The 20705-nt window shown below is 53.8% G+C and overlaps 7 protein-coding genes across 7 annotated transcripts; 3 read left to right on the forward strand and 4 right to left on the reverse strand.

The window, feature by feature from the left end:
• Positions 1-630: 630 nt before the first annotated feature.
• J4E83_009196 (uncharacterized protein) lies at positions 631-1996 on the forward strand (the record flags this gene model as incomplete). The annotated part of the gene is made up of 2 exons (XM_049336085.1): positions 631-761; positions 820-1996. 2 exons carry the CDS (start codon positions 631-633, stop codon positions 1994-1996), a joined length of 1308 nt encoding a protein of 435 aa, XP_049184901.1.
• Positions 1997-6278: 4282 nt separating this feature from the next.
• Positions 6279-7822, forward strand: J4E83_009197 (uncharacterized protein; the record flags this gene model as incomplete). Its single annotated transcript, XM_049336086.1, has 3 exons — positions 6279-6365; positions 6415-6783; positions 6836-7822. 3 exons carry the CDS (start codon positions 6279-6281, stop codon positions 7820-7822), a joined length of 1443 nt encoding a protein of 480 aa, XP_049184902.1.
• Positions 7823-7877: 55 nt separating this feature from the next.
• Positions 7878-9912, reverse strand: J4E83_009198 (uncharacterized protein; the record flags this gene model as incomplete). The annotated part of the gene is made up of 2 exons (XM_049336087.1): positions 7878-8078; positions 8140-9912. The coding sequence occupies 2 exons, from the start codon at positions 9910-9912 to the stop codon at positions 7878-7880; spliced, it is 1974 nt and encodes a 657-aa protein (XP_049184903.1).
• A 326-nt stretch (positions 9913-10238) lies between these two features.
• J4E83_009199 (uncharacterized protein) lies at positions 10239-13836 on the forward strand (the record flags this gene model as incomplete). The annotated part of the gene is made up of 5 exons (XM_049336088.1): positions 10239-10632; positions 10780-10886; positions 11108-11930; positions 12179-12210; positions 12571-13836. The coding sequence occupies 5 exons, from the start codon at positions 10239-10241 to the stop codon at positions 13834-13836; spliced, it is 2622 nt and encodes an 873-aa protein (XP_049184904.1).
• Positions 13837-13973: 137 nt separating this feature from the next.
• On the reverse strand, positions 13974-15248 carry J4E83_009200 (uncharacterized protein; the record flags this gene model as incomplete). The annotated part of the gene is made up of 3 exons (XM_049336089.1): positions 13974-15030; positions 15107-15179; positions 15245-15248. The coding sequence occupies 3 exons, from the start codon at positions 15246-15248 to the stop codon at positions 13974-13976; spliced, it is 1134 nt and encodes a 377-aa protein (XP_049184905.1).
• Positions 15249-16143: 895 nt separating this feature from the next.
• On the reverse strand, positions 16144-16836 carry J4E83_009201 (uncharacterized protein; the record flags this gene model as incomplete). The annotated part of the gene is made up of 1 exon (XM_049336090.1): positions 16144-16836. One exon carries the CDS (start codon positions 16834-16836, stop codon positions 16144-16146), a length of 693 nt encoding a protein of 230 aa, XP_049184906.1.
• Positions 16837-20137: 3301 nt separating this feature from the next.
• J4E83_009202 (uncharacterized protein) lies at positions 20138-20488 on the reverse strand (the record flags this gene model as incomplete). Its single annotated transcript, XM_049336091.1, has 2 exons — positions 20138-20302; positions 20366-20488. 2 exons carry the CDS (start codon positions 20486-20488, stop codon positions 20138-20140), a joined length of 288 nt encoding a protein of 95 aa, XP_049184907.1.
• Positions 20489-20705: the final 217 nt, after the last annotated feature.

Genomic DNA, 20705 nt, shown 5'->3' on the forward strand with positions numbered 1-20705 from the left:
ACCGGCTGCCAAGTTAGGTCGAGAAAGAAGACAAGGTGGGCGAGGTCTGCATCCCATATCACTACACATATACCACAGTGGGGCATCATGCCGTGGGCGCTTGGCCGGGGCATTCTGACAACGGGATGAGCGGTAGCGGGCTCGAGCTACAACGCCATGCATATCGGCAGATTTGGATGCTGGGGTTGAGGTCCTCTCAAGACGCGTTTGGATGATGTTTACCGAATCATCGGGAGGAGATGATGCGGGGCCCCATATTGGGTGAAGATTGGCGCTCCTTCGCTGCAACGTGATGCGGGGAGGCGCGCCCACGAGTCGGGAGCTGCGCGCCTTACCCCGACACACCTCCTCCTCTTTCCTTTTCACTCCATGGGTGAGGTTCTATCGCGACATGTTGCTGCTACGTGATGAGGGCTGGTGAGGAGCGAGGAGGTGATGGTGATGAAAGAGGAAGGGTCAACCGGAGTTAAGAAGGCTCGCCCCGCTGGACCCTGAGACTTTTGTTGTCTTTGCGCAGGCTTCACGCTCCCACCAACCAACATCCCACCGCCAACCTCTTAGCCGACGCCTATACGACGCATAGTAGCCTTTTAGCTGCCCTCAGCACTGACTCCCCCGCCAGGCGATGCTATGAGCAGCCCACCGCCTCTCGCAGGCCATCTGGTCCCCCTCCGCACCAAGGACGAGGTGCGCGCCAGCCTGGAGACGCACACCGTCTATGTCGTCGAGGTGCCGGCCAAGTTTGCCAACGTAATCAAGGAGTGAGGCCTTCACTCCTGGGGCACCCGCTTGATCTCTGCTAACGTCGCCCGCTCGCAGTGCCGTGCAAGCAGCGTTGCCCGACTTCAAGACGTCGGAGATCTCTCACCTGCGCCGCGTAGTGCAGTTCAAGTACCTGCCGCCGCACCTGCAGAAACAGTTCTATCCGCCTGCAAGGCTCCCCAGGGGTAACGAAGATGCTCCTGCCTCAGAACTACCATCTTCCCCACTAACACCGGCGACCCCCGCTTCCCTTTCCGCGTCCCCGTCCTCAGTCGATGCTGGCAGTGAGGCTGCTCATGGAGAGGCTGATGCTAAAGATTTTGATCTAGTCCGCTACTTCCTGCTGTGTCCCACGCGCCATATGCCCCACGCCAACCTCGCGGCTCTGATACGGACCTGCCCGCCTTTCGACGGCCCCAAGACTGCGCTCCCTCGGATCCTCTACGTAACCGTGCCGGCCCTGGCGCCCATATCCCAGCAGCAGGCTGACGACTGGAGCGACAAGTACTGGCCCATCTCGTACAAGAACACCAACCCCTACGGTCCCCATCCGAGCCTCGTGCAACGCAATCAGGAGGAGCTACAACCCGAGGCAGGCAACTGGCTGGCTCTCGCCCGAGCGGCCGGCCAGCAGATATCGGATCAGTGTCTGGGTGAGAAGATCGGCGTCGTCGTGGTTGACCGCACCAGGAACCAGCCAGAGATTGTCGCGGTTGCAGGCGACTGCCGCTGGAGGTCTTTCACCGGCACCGCTGAACCGCCCACCGGCACCGGCAATGTCATGGCTCACGCCGTCCACCGCGCCATCGCCATGGTTGCGAAGAAGCGGCTGCGTGCTGCCGGCACCGACCCTGCACTTCTCGACCGCTCCCTCTTCTGCGACAACCCCCTCACCGGTCTCGAGAAGCTATACTACGAAAAGGACAACCTCTCATCGAGCGGCTACCTGTGCGTAGATCTCGACATCTACCTCACCAACGAGCCCTGCGTCATGTGCTCCATGGCCATCCTCCACTCGCGCTTCCGGCGCTGCATCTTCGGCAAGCGCATGCCTCACACCGGCGGCATAACAGCAGACGGACCGGGCGACTCTTCCTCAGCGGGCAGCGGACTGAAGAAAGGCCTCTTCTGGCGACCGAGCGAGCTCAACTGGAAGTTCCTGGCCTGGGAGTTCAACGAGGAGGGCAAGACTGCGGATGCCGACAGTTGCTTCAAGGAGACGCTGCATGCATAAACGCGTGCCATCACGCTTGACCTGCATTGGATACAAAGCATAGACACGGCGTATTGGATTAACACTGTCGATGGGGATGGGATTATAGGGGATGATTATACCAACATGAGTAACGTGAATACGGGGTTAGGAAGGCAGCATCTGTACGATAGCAAATGAAATGGAACGTTCACATAAGATTTCGCTCGTCACCGCATTCGAAATGCGTGACTTTCCTTAATGTGGTTGGACCTGCGGTTGCTACGAGCCGCTCGCCATAGATAGATCATCGCTTTACTGTGCTGGCCTGAATACATAGCGTCTTTCCATGCAGCTGTAACGTCATTGAAAATGATCGTTATACGAGTGTTTCCAACTTCTTGAAGTGCTGAACCCGCGCATCTTGAGTCGCGCCTCGAAACGCATCATTGCTAGGGTTACCGACAGCGGGGCCTGGGACTGAATGGCTGCAGCAGCACATTGTGCGTGTTGTGACATTCTTTGAAGAAGGTAAAGCTCTACCTTGGGTCGCTTTGCACACGGATGCAGCCACATCATGCATGGTGGGTTGAAGAGGATCTTTCTCGACTAGAGTAAGGTGTAGTGACAAGGTAGTTAGTCGAGCTATAGTATGTGTTCAATGGTCAATGGTCAATGGTCAACGATCAGCGGTCAACGGCTGATGAAGCTATGCTTGAAGATCCTTATGTGCCTGCTTCAGTAGCAGATGGTGCCTTCGCATTGATTCTCTTAGCTGTCGACGGGGAACACGACCGTATCCAAGAGCTAAGCGCTTCCCTCAGTAGCAACGTCGCTAAGTAGGTACTTTGATCTCATCTCTCGAATATCTTCGTCCGACATGTAGTATTGTCTTGGCGCTTTTGGACGCGTATGGAACATGGGTATCTGATAGAGATCCATCCCAAGCTTTAAGTCGGCCCCTCGTTCGACAAGATACTGTATAATATTGGGTTTCCCTTCATATTGGGCGATCCCTAACGCGGACCGGAAAAATACGTTTGCCGTGTAGTTAATCTCGGCTCCTGCGTCAAGCAAGAGCTTAACATCATCGATACGATCCCAATGTCTACGTCCGCACGCTTCCATGAGTAGCGATAAGCCTTGCCTGTCCAAGACGTTGGGATTCGCGCCAGCTTTTGTCAGTACCTCAATCATTGCAGTGCCCCGTAGGCGGGACACCGCATGGAATAAGGGGGAGAGCCAAAATTCTTCGTGCTCATTGACGTCCACGCCAGCCTCAATGAGTAGACTTATCATGTTGACGGACTCGACTTTGACTGCTGTCACTAGCAGTGACCTTCGCGCGGGGCGTTTCAAGTAAGTCTCGAATCCATCTTGCTGCAGAGACCGGTATTTCGCTGACCACACAGTCGATGACAAGTCAGCATTGGCGTTGATTAACACCCTTACAACCTCTGTCTGGTCATTTATAATGGCATGATGTAGAGGCGTTGCATCTTTAGCGTCTTTCGAGTCCACCGTGGCACCATGAGCAAGGAGAGTTCTGACAATGCCGACAAATCCGTTCCTCGACGCGAAGTGCAGCGCAGTTGACCCTGGATGGACAGAATCGGGATCCAGGCTATCGGAATCGTCGAAATCATCTGTCCTCAAGTCTAGAGAGGAGCCATACTTGAGCAAGAGCTCTACGATAGCTTCGCCCCCGTGTTGTGCAGCAACGATAAGTGGAGTTCGACCTAGCCTATCTCTTGCGTTCACGTCAAAACCTTGCTGGAGCAGCGCGGAAGTAGCAGCTTCTAGCTGAGCTCTGACTGCCATATGAAGCCCAGTGACTTGAGGATGTTGAGTCACGATACATTCTCGTTTAAAGACGTCTTTTGCTGGTATCCATGGGTGCGAATAGAAGGAGCTCTTGATGACATTTTCTTGCCGTGTGAGAAATTTGACCACTTGCGTCAGACACGACGGCGCTAGGCGAGCATGATGGATCCAATGACGTGCCGAATACGTGTACCAGCTGGAGTCCAGTGAAAATTCCAAGTGGTCGGAGTTGGCGTATCGATCTAAAGATAGGTAGGATATGCAGGTGCTTGCTATCATGGCTTGCGCATCCGGAAACCATCGATCCAAGGTGCGCTGAAGGTACTCTTGTGTCGTGTAGTGGACGAGTCGGATGATTCCACTATCCTCGTCTACCGTGACCAAACCAAGACACGAAGCTAACACGTCTTCGATGTCTGGGTAGTTCTCTTGGTCGATATCCGGTTCACCAATCTCCACGGCCAGGGCTTCTCTTAGCTCTTCTGTGGAGAGTGGTCTTCGGGCGCAGGTAAGAAACGCCAATGCTTGCTTGGCGAGCTCTGCCTGATCAGAGACTTGGCCATTGATTCTCTTCACGGCAGAATCATACGCAGAATCGTAAGCGTCGGATCCGGTAGCAAGTTCGTTCAAGGCGAGTTTAACCTTTTTCGCGGATCTTTTCCCGATCAGAGAATCAAGGTGCAGCTTGGCTAAGAGAAACCTGACGTCTTGTTAATGGATTTACACCCCTGGGAGGAAGCGACATACATTCCGCGCACTGCCTCAACGATCTTGGACACAATTTCTTCGCGCAAGCCGATATTATCTTGCACAAAACCTGGTAGACGAGATATATTGTCAGAGAGGTATTTCCGCACGTCATTGCTGTCTGCTTGAATCTCCAGCTGACAGGCTGTTCTGAACTTCTCCGTGATCTCTGGTATGAATCGCGACGTGGCAATTATGTTGATTTGACCATGCTTTTGCAAGTTCTGTATACTTGACAGCAGCCTTGTGCGGCAGCCTTGAGATGTAGAGCATTCGTCGAGAGCATCTAGTACGATGAATACTCGTGAATATGTTGTCATTACTGTCCTAAGAGCCTCCGTAGTAGCTTCGATCCGATCCGAAGCTCCTCTTTGTTGTGTATCGTAAAGACTGGTGACGCACTCTGGCAACGGAACTTGGTGTTGGACAAGCTGTTTGAGTAGACCGGAGAGTAGGGCTTCTAGTGTCTGCTCGTTATGACGCCGGTAGTTGCAGAAAAGATGAGCCAAGCCAACCGAAGAGTCATCATGATAACGCTCCCAAAGATCAGCGTTGATGATTGACGCGAAGACCGTTTTGCCAGCACCTGGAATACCAGGGCAGAACAAGGTACGACTATCGGTACTGAGCCAGTCTTGGTAGGCCTGTGAGCGCAGCAGCCATTCACCGGTACCTCGTTGCCGCCGACTGATGGCGTCCCTCTGCTCCGAAGCGTGATCGATGGGTGTGAGCCAGTCAAGGATGCGCTGACGTTTCCTCAAAGCTTCCTCCATATCTTGACGCCCATGCAGCTCCTCAACTCTTCCTCGAACGTCATTTTGGGTAGTTTGGATCGATTCCAGCTCACCGTTGATGCTCCGCAACGTCAAGTGGGTTTCTTGGATGCGTGAACTCAAAGTACTTTTCAGGTCGATGAGATGCTTTTCGTTGCGCTTTGAGCAAGCGCTGATTTTGACAAGTAACGATGTTGTGGTGTAATTGAGAGCGAGAGTCACCATCGACATCCCAGACTCTATTGCCTCAATCATTTTTTCGACATCCTTCTCTTTGAATGGCCACCGCAAATTCTCACGCAACCCATCTCGTGGGGATAACGCAGCGGCTGCTAGACGGAGTGCATCTTGAAGGTGCGCAAGCGGAGTCGAAAGTAGCTTCAAGATTCTGTCCCATTCCTCGGCATTCTCAGGGTCATCCGTTTCATCTTGCAACTTGTTTAGCAAGCTACTGCAGTCTCGTATCTGTGTACGAAGGCGCTGTTTCTCGTGTTTGGCTCCAGAGACAGCAACGATATACTTGATCACCGTCTCGCACAGCTGGACCACTGCTATGATGCTTGCAGCTGTCTCCATGTGAGCTTTGAATGATGTTCAGTGTACTGCGATCAGTGCGAGGAGGAAGACGAGGTGCGGGGTTCATCGCATCTCAGATCAAGTGAGCATGTGAGGCGAGGCTGTGCCACATTGCTGCTGCAGGCAGCGGACTTGCCGTCCCCCATGGCGATACGCGGGGTGACGTAGAGGCGGCGCTGTCATTCGTTGATCAATCTACGTGCAGATGGATCGGACCTTCTTTGCTGAAGCGAGCGTCGAGTACATGACCTTGTATGCGATGTGACGACGGAGGATGTGAGTGGAAGCAAGGAGTTGGAAGTCGCGGACGATGCACGTGCACTCGCGTTCGGCGCCAAGCTAGCGCGACTTCCTCAACCCTCAATCCGCCAGCGGTTACAAACATCCAAAACAACATCGCGACAATGTTACCCGACGAGATCATCGCCCAGCTCGCCGCGGAATTCCAATGCCGTGATCAGCAGATACACCACCTTGCAGCCCTCTATAGCGTCCGTACACCCATCAGACTTCCGGGCCATTGTACTAACAGCAACCTAGGCGCATCTCCCATCTCCACCCTTTCTGAACATCCATGGCCTTACCGGGACGGGCAAATCCTCGATATTGCGCTCCTTCTTCCATCTTTCTCGTATACAACACACGATCATCAACGTTCGCGAATGCATAACTGCGCGGCATCTCCTTGAGCGCATCGTCGCGGCTAGTCTAGATGCGCTGGACGAGTTCAACGACGAGAAGATTGATAGGAGACCATATGCGCGTACAGAGAACCTGAGCGCGCTATGTGTTAACATGGAAAAGCTGTTGGCAGGCAGGGGAAAGTTTGTGCTAGTACTCGATGCGGTGGATAAACTGAGAGAAGGGGGTGGAACTCTGATTGCTGCGCTAGGAAGACTGGGAGAGATGGTATGTCATACTATATGCAAATCCAGATGCCAGATGCTAACAGTGCGAACAGATACCAAACCTCTCCCTCATCCTCACAACAACCCTCCCCCTCACGCCCTCCGTCCTCCACTCGTCATCAGCCTCCTTCCTCCACTTCCCATCCTACGCCCGTAGCGAACTCCTCACAATCCTCGGCGCCAACCCACCCAAAATTTTCCTCGAACCGCCCTCCCTCGAACAATTTCCAGACTACACACCCGATCTCGCAGCCGAAGACGACCAGTGGCTGTGGGGCCGCTTCATCCAAGCCGTCTACGACTCCCTCGCGAAACACACCGGACGAGATCTGATCAGCTTCAAGAGCTGCGCAATGCGCCTCTGGCGTCCGTTCGTCGAGCCCGTGGTATCAGGACAATTCGGCACAAGAGACTTCTCGCGCTTGATGGTGAATAGACGGCACTTGTTCCAGCTTGAAGACTCAGTCCTGAATCGAATCATCTCGGATGCCGCCGAACCTGTTAAAGAGGCTACACCGGCAGGCATTCCACCAGCAACGCCAAGCAAGAAGAAGCCGGCGAACATGACGGCGCACACCCTTCCATACTTCACGACCCACATCCTCCTCGCCGCATACCTCGCGTCCTACAACCCATCGCGAACCGACGTCACATACTTCATGAAGCATACCGATAAGCGGAAGAACAAGCGACGCGCACCGAGCGCTGCGTCTTTCAGCGTCACGGGCAAGCGCACAGGAGCCAAGCATCGGAAGATCAGTCGACATCTATTGACGCCCAGCCCGTTCACTCTGGACAGGTTGTTGGCGATCTTCAGAGCGCTGCTCGAAGGCACGGTACCTCAAGTAGCGGATTTATACACACAGATAGCTACATTGACGAGCATGCGATTACTCGTCAGAGCCGGAGGAGCAGGAAGCAACGACGCTCTAGAAGGCGGAGGACGATGGCGCGTGAACTTTGGCTGGGAATATGCACGCGCGCTGGGCAGAAGCGTGAATCTTGAAGTAGGCGAATATCTTGTTGGTGGTGTAGACTAGGCCTTATATCCAGTTTATACTCTCCACCACTCGGCTAGGTGTTTGTAGGAGATTTCTAAGAACTACAGCTACACTGCAACATACCCTTATACTTCGGCACATCACCACAGAACCTCTCTTCCTCTTCTGCGTTCCACTCCCAGCTTTCCTGGAAGGGGTTAAGCGCGAGTTTCATGATCTGAGGTAGGATCTCGCGCTCGTGTTTCTTTTCGACGCGCTCGATGAGTTCGTCTAGGATCCAGGAGCGGGGGATGAACTGTCGTATCGTTAGCACCCCATCTATCATAGACCGAAGAACCAAAAAAGGGAAAACTCACGTTAGGATTAACCTTGTCCATAGCAACCTTCCTCTCCTCATCCATCCCCTCCCCCCAATCCTCCTTCACCCTCTGCGACCATTTCTCCAACCACTTCCCAATCCTTTCCCGCCCATCGCTCTCCTGCCTCGGCGCGTCGTTCCTACGGAAGAACCTGCCCGCAACATCTTTCCTCTGAGCCTCCGTCTCCACTTCACTCAATTTCACATTCCCCAACCGCCTAAACGCATGGTGGAAATCCAACTCATACATCTGCAGCGTATCCAACAACTCCGACATCAGGTCCTCGAAATCACTGTCCTTCTGCGTCTTGAGGCCCAGACGAAGCGTCATGAGACGCCGGTACTCAGCGAGGAAAACGGCTTTGTACTCTTCGCCTGCGCGGTCGATGGCGGATTCGCCGCATTTGACTATGCCGTCTGCTTCTTCTTCTGTTACGCCTTTTTCGACGAATTGGGTTTCGTCGACTTTGCTGCCCGCGCCCATGAGCTCGCCGAGGGCTTCACCGAGACGGACGAGGTTCCACCAGATGATTGTGGGTTGGTTGCGGTAGCTGTAGCGCAGCATGTGGTCGTCGTGGTTGGGGGTGTATGTGGGGTCGAAGGTGTCCAGGAAGGCGAAGGGGCCGAAGTCGATGGATAGACCGAGGATGGATGTGTTGTCTGTGTTTAGCACGCCGTTCATGAAGCCGTAGGCTTGCCATTTTGCGACGGTTTCGGCGTTGCGGCGGAGGATGGCGCGGTAGAGGCGGACGTAGCGGTTCTCTTCGCCTTCGTTCTCGCCTTCGATGGTGTCTTTGGGGATGCCCGTGTGGGTCTGGGTGTAAACTTCTTTGGCTTCACCGGCGGGGAGCTTGGAGGGGAGCTTGTCCCAGCCGCCGTAGACGTGCTCGGCTGTGTAGTCTGCGATTGTGCGGAGGGTCTTTCGGTCTCCGCGGATGCGCTGGAGGTCGAATGTGCCGAAGCGGATCCAGCTTTGCGCAAATCGTGTGACGATGGCTCCAGGCTCTGTCCGTTCGCGCATAACCTTGCTTCCATTGTTCAGGGTGAGCGCCAGCGCTCTTGTACTGGGGATGCCAATGGCATTGAGGTATTCCGAAACGACGAACTCTCGGATAGACGATCGCAGTACTGCGCGACCATCAGCGAAGCGGGAGTAGGGTGTCCGTCCAGCGCCCTTCAGTTGGATCTCGTATCGTGTGCCAGTCGCTGGGTTGGTAGACTCGAACAGTGAGATGGCGCGTCCATCACCAAGTTGGCCTGCCCATTGTCCGAACTGGTAGCCTCCATAGCATTGTGCCCAAGGGTATATTCCAGCCTCTGGGTTTGACTCATCCCACGTCAAGATCTTCTTTCCAGCCACAACTTCCTTGAATTCATCAGTCTTGGCCTCCTCTTCCTTAAGACCAATGTCCTGCATCGCTCGCTGACTGACGGCTAACAGCTCCGGCTCGCCCTGTGAGTCGGGTCGGACATATGTGTATAGTGCTCCCTTGACCATGCGCGGTCCGAGCATTTGCCGTGGCGCATCGTGCGAGTCTTTCGGTCTGGGGAAGGCGTCATCGGCGGGAAGGTTGGATGTGAAGACGTTCGATTTGGGAAGCGACTGCAGCGTGTGCAGTTCATTGGTCGAGTTGCTCGCCGTCTGTGGGATGTCGAGGTGCGCCATGACTTGATTGAGGCGCATAAAAGTGTGGAAGGGGTTCTTGCAGATGTATTCTGTCGACGATATCGCTTTCCTGGTAGGCTGCAGCGCAGTGGAGATTCGAAGCATGAGCTGCTAAGGGAGTAACAAGTGGTGTAGGAGGGAGGGGCAATGAGGGGAAGATGGCGGCACATATGGGCGCATTCGATGCTGATCGGAGTGATGCGAACGTTATGGGGCAGTGGCGTCATGCCTCGGACGAGCGGGCTTATCGATAAGGCAGTCGTGAAAACATCAGAACGTCGCGGTGCCTGACTCGCGCGTTTCTCTTCCGAACTAAATCGCGGACGCGTCGACATCTCCGCCAATCAGCACATCCTTCCTCACGCAACGCATACCTTCACTCCTTAATATCTGAGATCAACGCTGGACTTTACACTCATCACGATTGCAGGATGAACGGCCAGCCAATACCCGGCTACTTCTGGGACGCAGAGAAGAAGAAATACTTCCGGATCCAAACCCAAACCGCAGCCCAAGGATCAAATCTCAAATATTCCTCAGCAAATATCAAGAAGACAGAGCGCAAAGAGCGCATCCAGAATGTCGCACTCGCGCGTTCCAATAAGCTTAAAAAGGAGCGGGTCGTCAGGCGCAACACGAACAGCTTCGCCCAGACAAACATCGATAGGGAAATCGGCCTGAAAAGACGGTCACGCTATGTCCACGGTCTTTGGCCTGACGCATGCGCAGCCGGCATTCAAGAACGTCCCGAAAAGGTGCTACCTCCATGTGGACTCCGACTCTTTGCCAAAGACCCAGTACATCACACGATATACGCAGTCCAAGGTGAGAACAGTGTGCACAGGCAGACTGCAGATCGCGGGAGTCCCAGCGTCCCATCAGAGGATTACTATTCCATACCCAAGTCGTCTTCACTAAAAAGTATCTATTCGTGGTATCCACGAGAAGAGGTAACGCGAACGACATCTACAGTCTCCTCGTTGTCCTTTCTACCGGCAACCGGCGCGCTTGCGGTGACGACGTATGGCTCTGATCGACCGCCAGAAGTATGGCTCAGCGACCCGGGACGCGATGATCCTGTAAGTCTTCTTCAAACTTGTGATCCCGCGCACATGATCTCCTCGATGATGAACGGATATATTTCGTTTAACATTCGATAGACCGAACGATTTGAGGTACCCAGCGGCATGTAGTGCAACTCAGAACGAACGAGCTTTTTTGCTCACTCCCACCTCGTTTTGATCACTTTACAAGACCTTTGCATCTTCCGATACTCTCACGCTGACCAATATTGACACAGTACGTGGGGCAGAAGTTCACACCGAAAGACTGTTCAGCTATCTGGGGTGCTGCTGCCAGACCAACGACGTTCACGGCATCACCAGGTCTCGCAAACAGTGTCGCAGCGACCTGGACCGAACATCTCGCAGTTGCAGCCTCGAGTTCGATGCTTCTATTCACTCGCTCACAGGGAGGTGCATGGGACTCTCAAGCTGTAGTTAAGTCACTTGAATCAGACCTTCTGGCCTTGGAGTGGATATCATATACTACCGTCGCGCTCGGCTGCCGAGATGGAACTATCCGGCTATACGACACAAGATCGGGGGGCTCAAGTCACGTCTTGACACATCCAGCGCCCATCGCAAAGCTCAAGCGTGCCGACGACGAGACTAGATTGATATGCTCGGGGCTTAACGACACGCTTTTCCTCTACGACATCCGCTCACCTCGCTTATCTCGGAACTCATCACGAAAGATGTTCAATTACGACAACCACCACTACAACGAGGAATATTTCAAGAACCTGTATCCGACTCATCGCGACAGTCACAAACGCCGCAAGCTCAACCACAAAGCTTTCAAGAACTGGTCGCAGCCAGTCATGACTTTTGCCCACCTGAACAGAGACGAGCTAGAACTGGACATCGATGTATACCCAAGACTCGGACTTCTAGCAGCAGCTCAAGACACAACGGAAGGTACAGTGATCCGGATCAGCAATATCTGGACGGGTAAATCTGTTAAAGAGATTGATCCAGGCAGCACGCACCAGGCCAAAATCCGCGCACTCAAATTCATTGAAAGCGGCTTTGACGGCAATGTTGACCTTTGGTCGTGTTGGGGTGGTGGGATCGCGAAATTTGGGTGGTCACACAGTAGGGGCCTTTAGATTTCGAGGCTCACCACAGAGATATCAGACACGCTGACCTACGAAGACTTCCAACTGGTGTCGATGGACATATTCACGGGTCTGCCATTGGTGCGAGCGACCACTAAACTCGCGCGACTGAAGCATGTCCATAGGGCCGCACCGCTAGAACGCAATCACACTTGCACCGACATGTGACAGTGCGACACTGAAATCGTTCAGAAACATTTGCTGCAATTATCCGCTGCGTCCCAGTGAGCCTCGTCCAATCGCGCCCGGCAGTCACTAACGCACGTGCGTTCTCTGTCGTTTGCTCCTGCCTCGTACCTGGCCCGATTGGATCGCGCGATTTCCTGGTCATCATGTTGATCTCACAACAAGACGCGAAACCCCTTCTCACTTAAAGACCTCTAGCGACAGATTGAAGAGTTCTGGAGAGATATTCACAGCGTCGCGGGTGACATTGGGTGAGCGCCTTCACTCTCACAAATTCACCCTCGCTCTCCGAAACAGATAATCCCCGAGCGAGCGCACAACCCAACTTTCCGCACCAACCATCGGTCTTTCCTCACCAAGGGTCCCAGGATTACACTCGGCACAAAAACCATTCGCAGAGTCCCAAAGCCGCGAAGAACATCATGTCGAATATCGATCTCGAAAAGTGCACCGCCACTTACTCATCCACCAGAGCTCTCCCCAGTACCAACCCCCGCACCTCCAACATCAAGATGAGGTTCCCTATCCTTATTGCGTATATCGGTCTCTACGTCGGAACCTATTACCTCAGTCCCACTGGCCCTGGATCCGAGCACCGCGACGGCGACTCCGGACGTATACCACCTCTGGCCATCGTGCTCACGCTACTCGGCCCTGAACTCATTCAGAAAGCGTTTGCTGTCACGACTGCAATTTCGAAGACAGAGTCTCCATGTTTCGGTTTCGGGTGGTTGGCTTATAGCTTGTCACTCTTGTCGTCAGTCACGTCTATCAGTGGTGATGTGATGCCGAAACCGGAGTGCGATGTGAAGGTTCTGGACATGAGCACGGGGAAGAGACGGTCGAACAAGGAGTTTGCTGTTGCAAGGCTGCTTCGCGACCTGGAGTACCGCTCTACCTCCACATCCGTTGAGAGCTACATGGATCCAAGCAGCGATATCGTTGTCGAAATCCTCCAACCCACTGGTATATCCTCCGCTTCCACTTCCTTCAGAAACCTACTCCAGAGTGGCAGCTTGATGACCGTAATCCTCCAATTCTGTCTCGCCGGCGCATTCTGGTTCTACTACGGAGACCTCTCACCACTCCTGCTGCTCAGCATATCAATCTTGCTTATCGAAGCTACAGCCAGCCTACCCGTCTGGACTGCTCAGAAGACCGCTTCCTCTACCCGGAATAGTCGGGACGGCACATACGCATTGATGCGCGACACCGACTCCCCACCCAGCCACATCTACATCATCCAGCCCTCCCCAACGGCATCCACCAACGCCGAAGGCATGACCGCACATCACGACACATCCACCAACGCCTCAAACCCCTGTGTATCACCCATCATCCTCATCGCCGGCGCTTTCTTGAGCCAAGCACTCCTGTACACCCAGCTCTCAGATAATGCAGCGATTGCTATGCTGCTCATCATGTTCGTTGGTACGATCAGTAACATTGCTATCGTTGCTGTGCCGCGCGTGCCACAGGTCGATGGCGCGGAACTAAGATCTGTTGGTGTGATGAAGGGGGAGGGGAGTGTTGTGGAGGTTTTGAAGGGGGTTGAGGCGGCGTTCGAGGGATATGGAGACGTGCTACTGAAGCAGTGTTTCCCTGAGATGATCGGGAACTGGGAAAGTGGAATCGAGAAGGTGAAGATGGGGGAGATGGATTGAACGCAGTAGAGCGAGTCTCGGTTCGCAAGGTTCCAAAGTGTCTGCCTGGTATCTGAGCCGTCAGCAGTAAATTCCATGGATCACACGCAACGAATCCACAGCCATCACAACACCTGATATCAAAACTCTTAAATTCATTATGCCGTTGCTGCTGTCCCCCCTTTCTTCCCTCCCCTTAAAAGCGGTATCCTAACCCTTCCAAACACCATCCCCCCACCCCTCCGCATCTGCGCCACCGCATCCCCCAGCAGCACCCGTATCGCCCCTTCCAGCCTCTTATCCTTCTTCCGCCGCATCCACAACAGCACTATACCCAATATAAACACATCAACAGCCACATGCTTGAAGCACGCCCACACCCATCTCCACACGCCCCTAAGCAGCTGGTAGTGTACTGAATGTGCAAAGAGCCTTCTTGCTTCTAATTGTTCGCGTAGTGCCGCGACTTCTGCCGTCATCTTCATGAGCGATTGCTCAACGCGCTTCCGCCATTTCTGGTCTGCGACTGATTCTTTGGGCGAGCTGTCTTTCGCTGCTGCTGCGGCACCGTTTCCAGCAGCGGCGGCGGGTGTGCTGCCGAAACCGGGTATGGGCATCTGAATCGGTTTGCCCAGGACGCCCATGCCGCGATTCCGTGGCGCGGGCGTGGGCGTTTGTATAGGTATGGGTTCTGCGCGGATCAACTGTTGTAAATCGGTTTGTACGCCTGCGTCTTCGAGGTCAGGGGCGGCGTCGTCGTCGTCGTCGGGGTAGGATGTGGGATTGTATTGCGAGTCTGGGGCGTCGACGAAGACCTCGCCTTCACGCTCGATTTCTGCTTCTTCTTCCTCGAGCTCTTCTTCGGATTGCGACATTGGTGATTTTACGCGGAGGGGCACGGCGCGGCGGTCGGGCTCGTTTCGAGGGCGGTCCTCCATGTCGTTACTGCTGTTGTTCATGGCTGCGCGGCCGCTTTGGCCTAGTTCGTGCTGGGAGTAGCCGGGGGTTATGTGGTCGGAGGTGCGTAGCGGCGAGGAGGAGGATGAGGAGGGCACGTTGGATTTGACTTGGTCCCAGACGAATTCTAGTTCGGCGACTAGTTCGCGGGAATCGGGTGAGGGCGAGGCGTACTTGTGCATGGTGTCGATGAGGGTGGTGATGTAGCGGCGTTTGGCTTCGGTGCGGGAGAGGCCGTTCTGCTGTTTCCAAGCGTCCCTGGGGATGTTAGGTTCTGTCGTGCATGTATTCCATGATGGGGACTTGGAATGGTGCTATGCGCCAAGTGACATACCATTTCTCCCGTGCCCGTTGCGACTGGTCATCGTTCCCTCTTGGACATTCCATTATACCGTCGACATCGCCCTCTGTTCTAGTCAGCTCTGGTCGTAGCACAGTCCCCTTCCGCATCATTTCCCTCGAGGCAACGTACCCATGGCCTGCTTATACAGTCCATACAAGCGTAACCTGGTCGCAGACGGCGGTTTCTGCGACCCCGTCCGTATCTTGTTGACAGTGTTGAGCGCATGGCTAAAGACACGATCTATATCCCCCATCATCAGCAAAAGTTCCTTCCATCCCATCTCACCCCAGATAAACCTACCAACCGAGTCCGACATTACGAGCGTGGATATCGCGCCCCCATAAACGGGGAGCGGCGCATTGATTGGTGTGGCGGTGCGCGAGAGTGCCTCAATAGCAGGCACAAGGTATTCAGCCAGGCAGGAGCAAAAGACAAGGTAAAGTAGAACGGCGCAATGGATGGCGGACGGCGTGCATGATGCGATGACAATGCGGAGCCGTGTGGAGATGGCATTCGTTGTCGCGCGACCCTGGCGCTTTGGCCTCGGCTCTTCCGGGGCGGGCGCGCTTGCCATGTGGCAGTGCCGTCGGCCGCCGTTTCACGTGTCAACACACTTTGATCGGATTCACCGCACTTTGTTGTCTTGCTGATGTACTGTAACATTCTATCGTCTTTATTTCACGAATCATATCAAACGCGATAACAGCCTTATGGCTGTTCGTGGCTGAAGCAGGGATCTGGTCGACAGATCGGGCAATGTTTTCCGCACGCGATTCCTGGACGAGACGAGATACCTAGGTACATTTGCGACGCAAGACTCACTGACTCTTTGTGGCTGCTATTCACATCTGTCTCAAATCTGACATTACATCTCACAACAGCGTCTACCAGTTTGCTACTACTGGCTGCACATCGCTCGTGAACGACCACACGCCCTGGGCGTTGACAGCATGAACAATCGCCTTCCTCGCTACATCCTGTCTACGCGTGGTAGTCGCAATCTGAGTCGAGGTTCCCTGGCATGACTATTAGCATCGCCCTTCGAAGACGATTGACGAGCTCACCTGTACGCGTGCACCCCTCACGTTCGTGTAGGGATTGCCAACTTCATCCGTACCAGTCGGGTACTCCACAATGACGGAATACGCAGTCGCGCTGGATACCGGCGACCAGCTGACCTGGAAGTCTCCGGCATCATTGCTCCTGCGCAGAGATACGCCTGCAACCTTGGCCGGACGCGAAACACCACCGACAGCGCGTATCTGTCCCGTTGTGTAGCACCCATTCGACGTGCCAGAGGTGGTGTAGAACCGCCATGAGACAGGTGCCTGTCCGTTCTTGCAAACACTGCTGAACTCGTGCACAGCTGTGAACGCCGAGTTTCCAGGGTACTTGGTGAGGAAGTTGTTGCCAAGGTAGGGGTAGAAGGTGTCGCTAACGCCGAAGCTGCCAAAGTCGCGGAAGGGCTTGAGTTCAGTGCGGCTTCCATCGGCGTATGTGGCTTCGAATGCCCATTGCACTCCTACGTATCGGTCTTTGTTGAAGGTGAGTTGCGCGGTGCAGCTTCCGAGGTTAAACGCCTTGTAGTTGCTGGGAGCTACGCTGCCGGTATACGGGTAGCTCCAGGATGAACTACATTGTTGACGCGGTTCGAGAGCATGAGGCGATGCCGTCGTAGCAGTCGCTAGGAGCGTGGAAAGAGTTGCGAGAGTGAGCTTCATGATGGTTCCAACCGAACAAAGTGAACAACTATGAACACGTCAACTCGGAAAACAACCCCCCTAAATACCACTCCTCCCACCCTCCCAATTGACATCACCAGCGGGTCCAATGCACCAAAACTCTACTTATACAACTAGACAAGTCTTGGACACTACATCACCCGCCCACGAGGAGCGCAACCCGCCAATTCATATAGCAGCCAAGACAACGCGTACAGCTTTCAAGAAAATCCAAGGCGGACGGAGACAACACCCATGGGGGTATGCGGTTTAGCTGGTGATCATCTGCGGGCCGCGAGAAGCCTAGCTTTCTTGGCGCTGCAGGTCAATCTTCGTATTCGGTCTTGAGGCCTGGGCTTGGCTGGGGTGATCTGCGTTGGGTTACATGCGACGACTGAGACCACTTTTGCTTTGACGCTTTCTGGGTTTGAGCTCGATATTCATGAGTGATTTTGGCAGTGCAAGAGGTATGAGCCGGGCGGTGTATATGATAGGATTTCGTTATCGGGTTTGGCACAGACTATCACTCGATGATTTCGTTTCACTGACAAGACTTGGTTTTATTCCTCGATACAGATCTAGCAGCTATCCTTTCATCAAGACCAATATCTAAACCATACCCATATCACAAAGGTCACTCCATCGCCATACATCGCCCATCACGGACGATCATCTACGACTGAACCTTTGCCTCACAACCACGGTCCCAATTCGACCTCAAGAGCACCCTCTTCCCAGCGTCCTCGCATACCCAAAACCCAGCCTCAAGGACACTTCCACCCACACTTATCCCGGCAGAAGTAGAAGCTCGCCTTGCAAGTCTCAGCACGGCAACTAGTATCGCAGGTAGCTGGGTTGAACCAGCAGGGCCAAGACTATTATTATTATCACTCGTGTTAGTTCACACTACGAGAAGGAGGGGATTGTGGGGAAGCCGAATCGACTTACCCTCAGGCAGTGCTCGAATTGGTCTTTGCACTGGTCGCAAGTGGGGACTTGGACGGGCGGGAGGGTCTCTTGGGGGAAGGCGATGGGGGCGGCGACGGGGCTGGCGTCGGGGTTGGTGATTGGGGTGGCTGTGGTGAGGGCCGCGAGGGCGAGGATGAGGGGGGTTGTGAAGTGCATTGTTGGTGAGGTGGGTGGAGGGTGGTGTGGGGTTGAGGAGATTGAGTTGAGGGTGGATGGGGAGAAGGGGGCTTTCTTGGAGCTGCGGATCGTGGGGTTTATGTACACCCTGGGCTGAAGGAGTCGGGTTAGGCAGCCGGAAGGGTTTAATCACCTTCATGGATCACCTGGGGTACTGATCTGTGTGGCGATGTAGGAATGTTGGTAGTGAAAGAATGAGAGGCTTGATATGATCAGTGGGGTGAGGGTGTAAGATTGTTGCACGGGTGGTGAGTCTTTTCACGCGATTTCATGCCAGGAGCGTTGATAAGTGTGGTAAGGATGAGCACACATTCTGTGTTCATCTAGTTGGTGTTGCACGTAACGGTATATGTAAGGATGAGTACATATCCCAACAACCACATATAAGCATCGCTCTCCACGACAACCCGCTACCTCAAACTTCCATTCCATCCTTGCTAACCAGTCTTAGTCTCATTCCTCCCTCAATCCCACCCTCTCTCTAATCTCCAATGCCCTCTCACTCACAAACCCCAGCCTAAGGGCACTTCCACCCACAGTGCTCCCTGCACGCAGCGTCATTACGACAAACGTCGTTGTGGCAAGTGATGATACACATCCTCGGATTGATCCAACAGACCCAAGTCTAATTCCACCCAACACGTTAGCTCAAATCACACTAGAAGAGATCGGGAAAGGGGAATGTACCTTCTGGCAGTCCTCGAACTCCTTGTTGCACTTGTCGCAGATGGGGTCGCGGGCGACGAGCGGGTTGGCCGAGGTGATGGCGTTGGCGGAGGGGGAGGTGACGGGGTTGGCGGTGGTGAGGGCCGCGATGAAGAGGAGGAGGGGGGTGGTGTACTTCATGTTTGGTGGGTGGGTGTGGTTTGGTTTGGTGTGTGGTTTAGAAGATTGTGTCGATGGTGGATGGAGTTATTAGAGCAGCGCATCGTGGGTTTATATGCACCTTGGGTGGTGTTCTAGGTAGCGATATTCCAACATGGTAATGAAAGAATGTAGGGGTTGATACAGAATAGTGGGGGGTGTAAGGGTGTGGAATGGGTGCATGGGCGAGGCATTTCACGCGGTTGAAGCACGTTTATGTCAGGGGCGTTAATGGATGTATTAAGCATGTGCGCATATTCCAACAATAACATGTAAGGATGGCCACAGGAATGTATGAGTAGATGTAAGCATTGCTACATGTAAGGGAAAAGAAATTACACGTGAGGACGGCTACATGCAAGAATGACGTAATATATAGATGAACATAACAACTCATAAACGTACCGTGCAGATTCCTACTAAAAGGTTAAATACAACATTAAAAGCAACATGAGAATCGGTGGCGATCTTGCTGTTACACGAGAAGGCATACCAACACTGGCGAATCTGCGAAGACACACCCAAGGTATTATCAGCGGCAGTCACTTCGTGGAGAAAGGCTAGCCTGCATACTCAAACATTGAGGCCAGAACGGGCTGGAATAGACGCAGTAGAGTCGCACTGGCGAATTTGTTTGCACCTTCCAAGGTTCAGTCATTCACTCGGGTCATTGGAGCCCACCCGAGCTCGTGGGCTCTCTATAACTCGGATCCAGCCGTTCCTCATGGTGTTTGTTACCTTCAAGGCCTTCAAATCGTAATCTCCCGAGGTCGTCTGGAACTCGAGTTGCATGTGGGTCTCGTCAGCTGACCGCGTTAACAACGGTCTCACTTTCGACTGTCGGTGACGTAGCTGTGGGCGCTTATGAATAGAGGGCCAGCAACGCCGACCGCAGATAGGTGGGAGGTTGGATTAAGAGAGGGAAGCTGGGGATTCATTGCACTTTTCACGCTGCTAAGGTCCTCACAGTAGAGGGATATCAGAATGGTAGTGTCGGGCGAGGAGAGGATGTTCTAGACGCGTCACTTTTGCCCAGGTACATTTACATTCACGTTCAGGATTTCAGTATGCATAGTGTGTAGTTGACATTCATCTTTAGGTTAGGTTACCGATGATGTATCAGCGACCAAGTCCCGTCCATGTTCAGTTTCCCATATTCGCAATGATGACAGGCATTCAGCCGAGACATATTCTCACCCCAGCCTCCATGCTACCCGTTGCCTTGCATGCCTCACTGATGTTCACCCACTGCCGTGATACCCGAGATAGATATCTTGAACGGCATTGGCACCTAGGTAGTGGTGCAGATAGCATGAGGAGTGCACTCATCGCCGCAAGCAACTGTCTCGCCTGCAGGTACGTACTTGCAGATGTCCTGGCGGTTACAGTCGTTCACGCACATATACCATTCAAAGTCTTTCTGCTTGCGGTCGTTGAGTTTGTCCTTGCAGACGTCCTATTGAAGTTAGTTTCTGGGCTGAGCACCAAAGAATACGGGCTCGGGGCTGTGACAACTTACCTTCTCGCAGTGTTCAAGGCTGTAGATGTCGCACTTCTTGCACAGAACGGATTCTTCCTTCTTGCCGCCGCCGGCGAGGACGAGGGTGGAGACAGCTGCCATGATGAGAAGGGAAAGCTTCATGCTTGCGAGTGGGTTGATGTTGATGGAGTTGTTGTTGTGGTTGACTGAGTTCGTTTTCTGGTGAAGTGGAGGTTGGGTGTTTTGAGTGTTGGTCGTTGGTGGAGGAGGGAAGGAGAGAGAGGGAGGATGGGCAGGATTATATACCCGTGGTGAGAGCAGAGAGAAGCGGAGCTCTAGGTACCTAGATGGGCAGCTGCGTAACTCGCGGTGAGGGAGC

The sequence above is a fragment of the Alternaria metachromatica genome (assembly GCF_023757995.1).
Source record: "Alternaria metachromatica strain BMP 0045 chromosome Unknown scaffold_30, whole genome shotgun sequence".
Lineage (NCBI taxonomy): Eukaryota > Fungi > Ascomycota > Dothideomycetes > Pleosporales > Pleosporaceae > Alternaria > Alternaria metachromatica.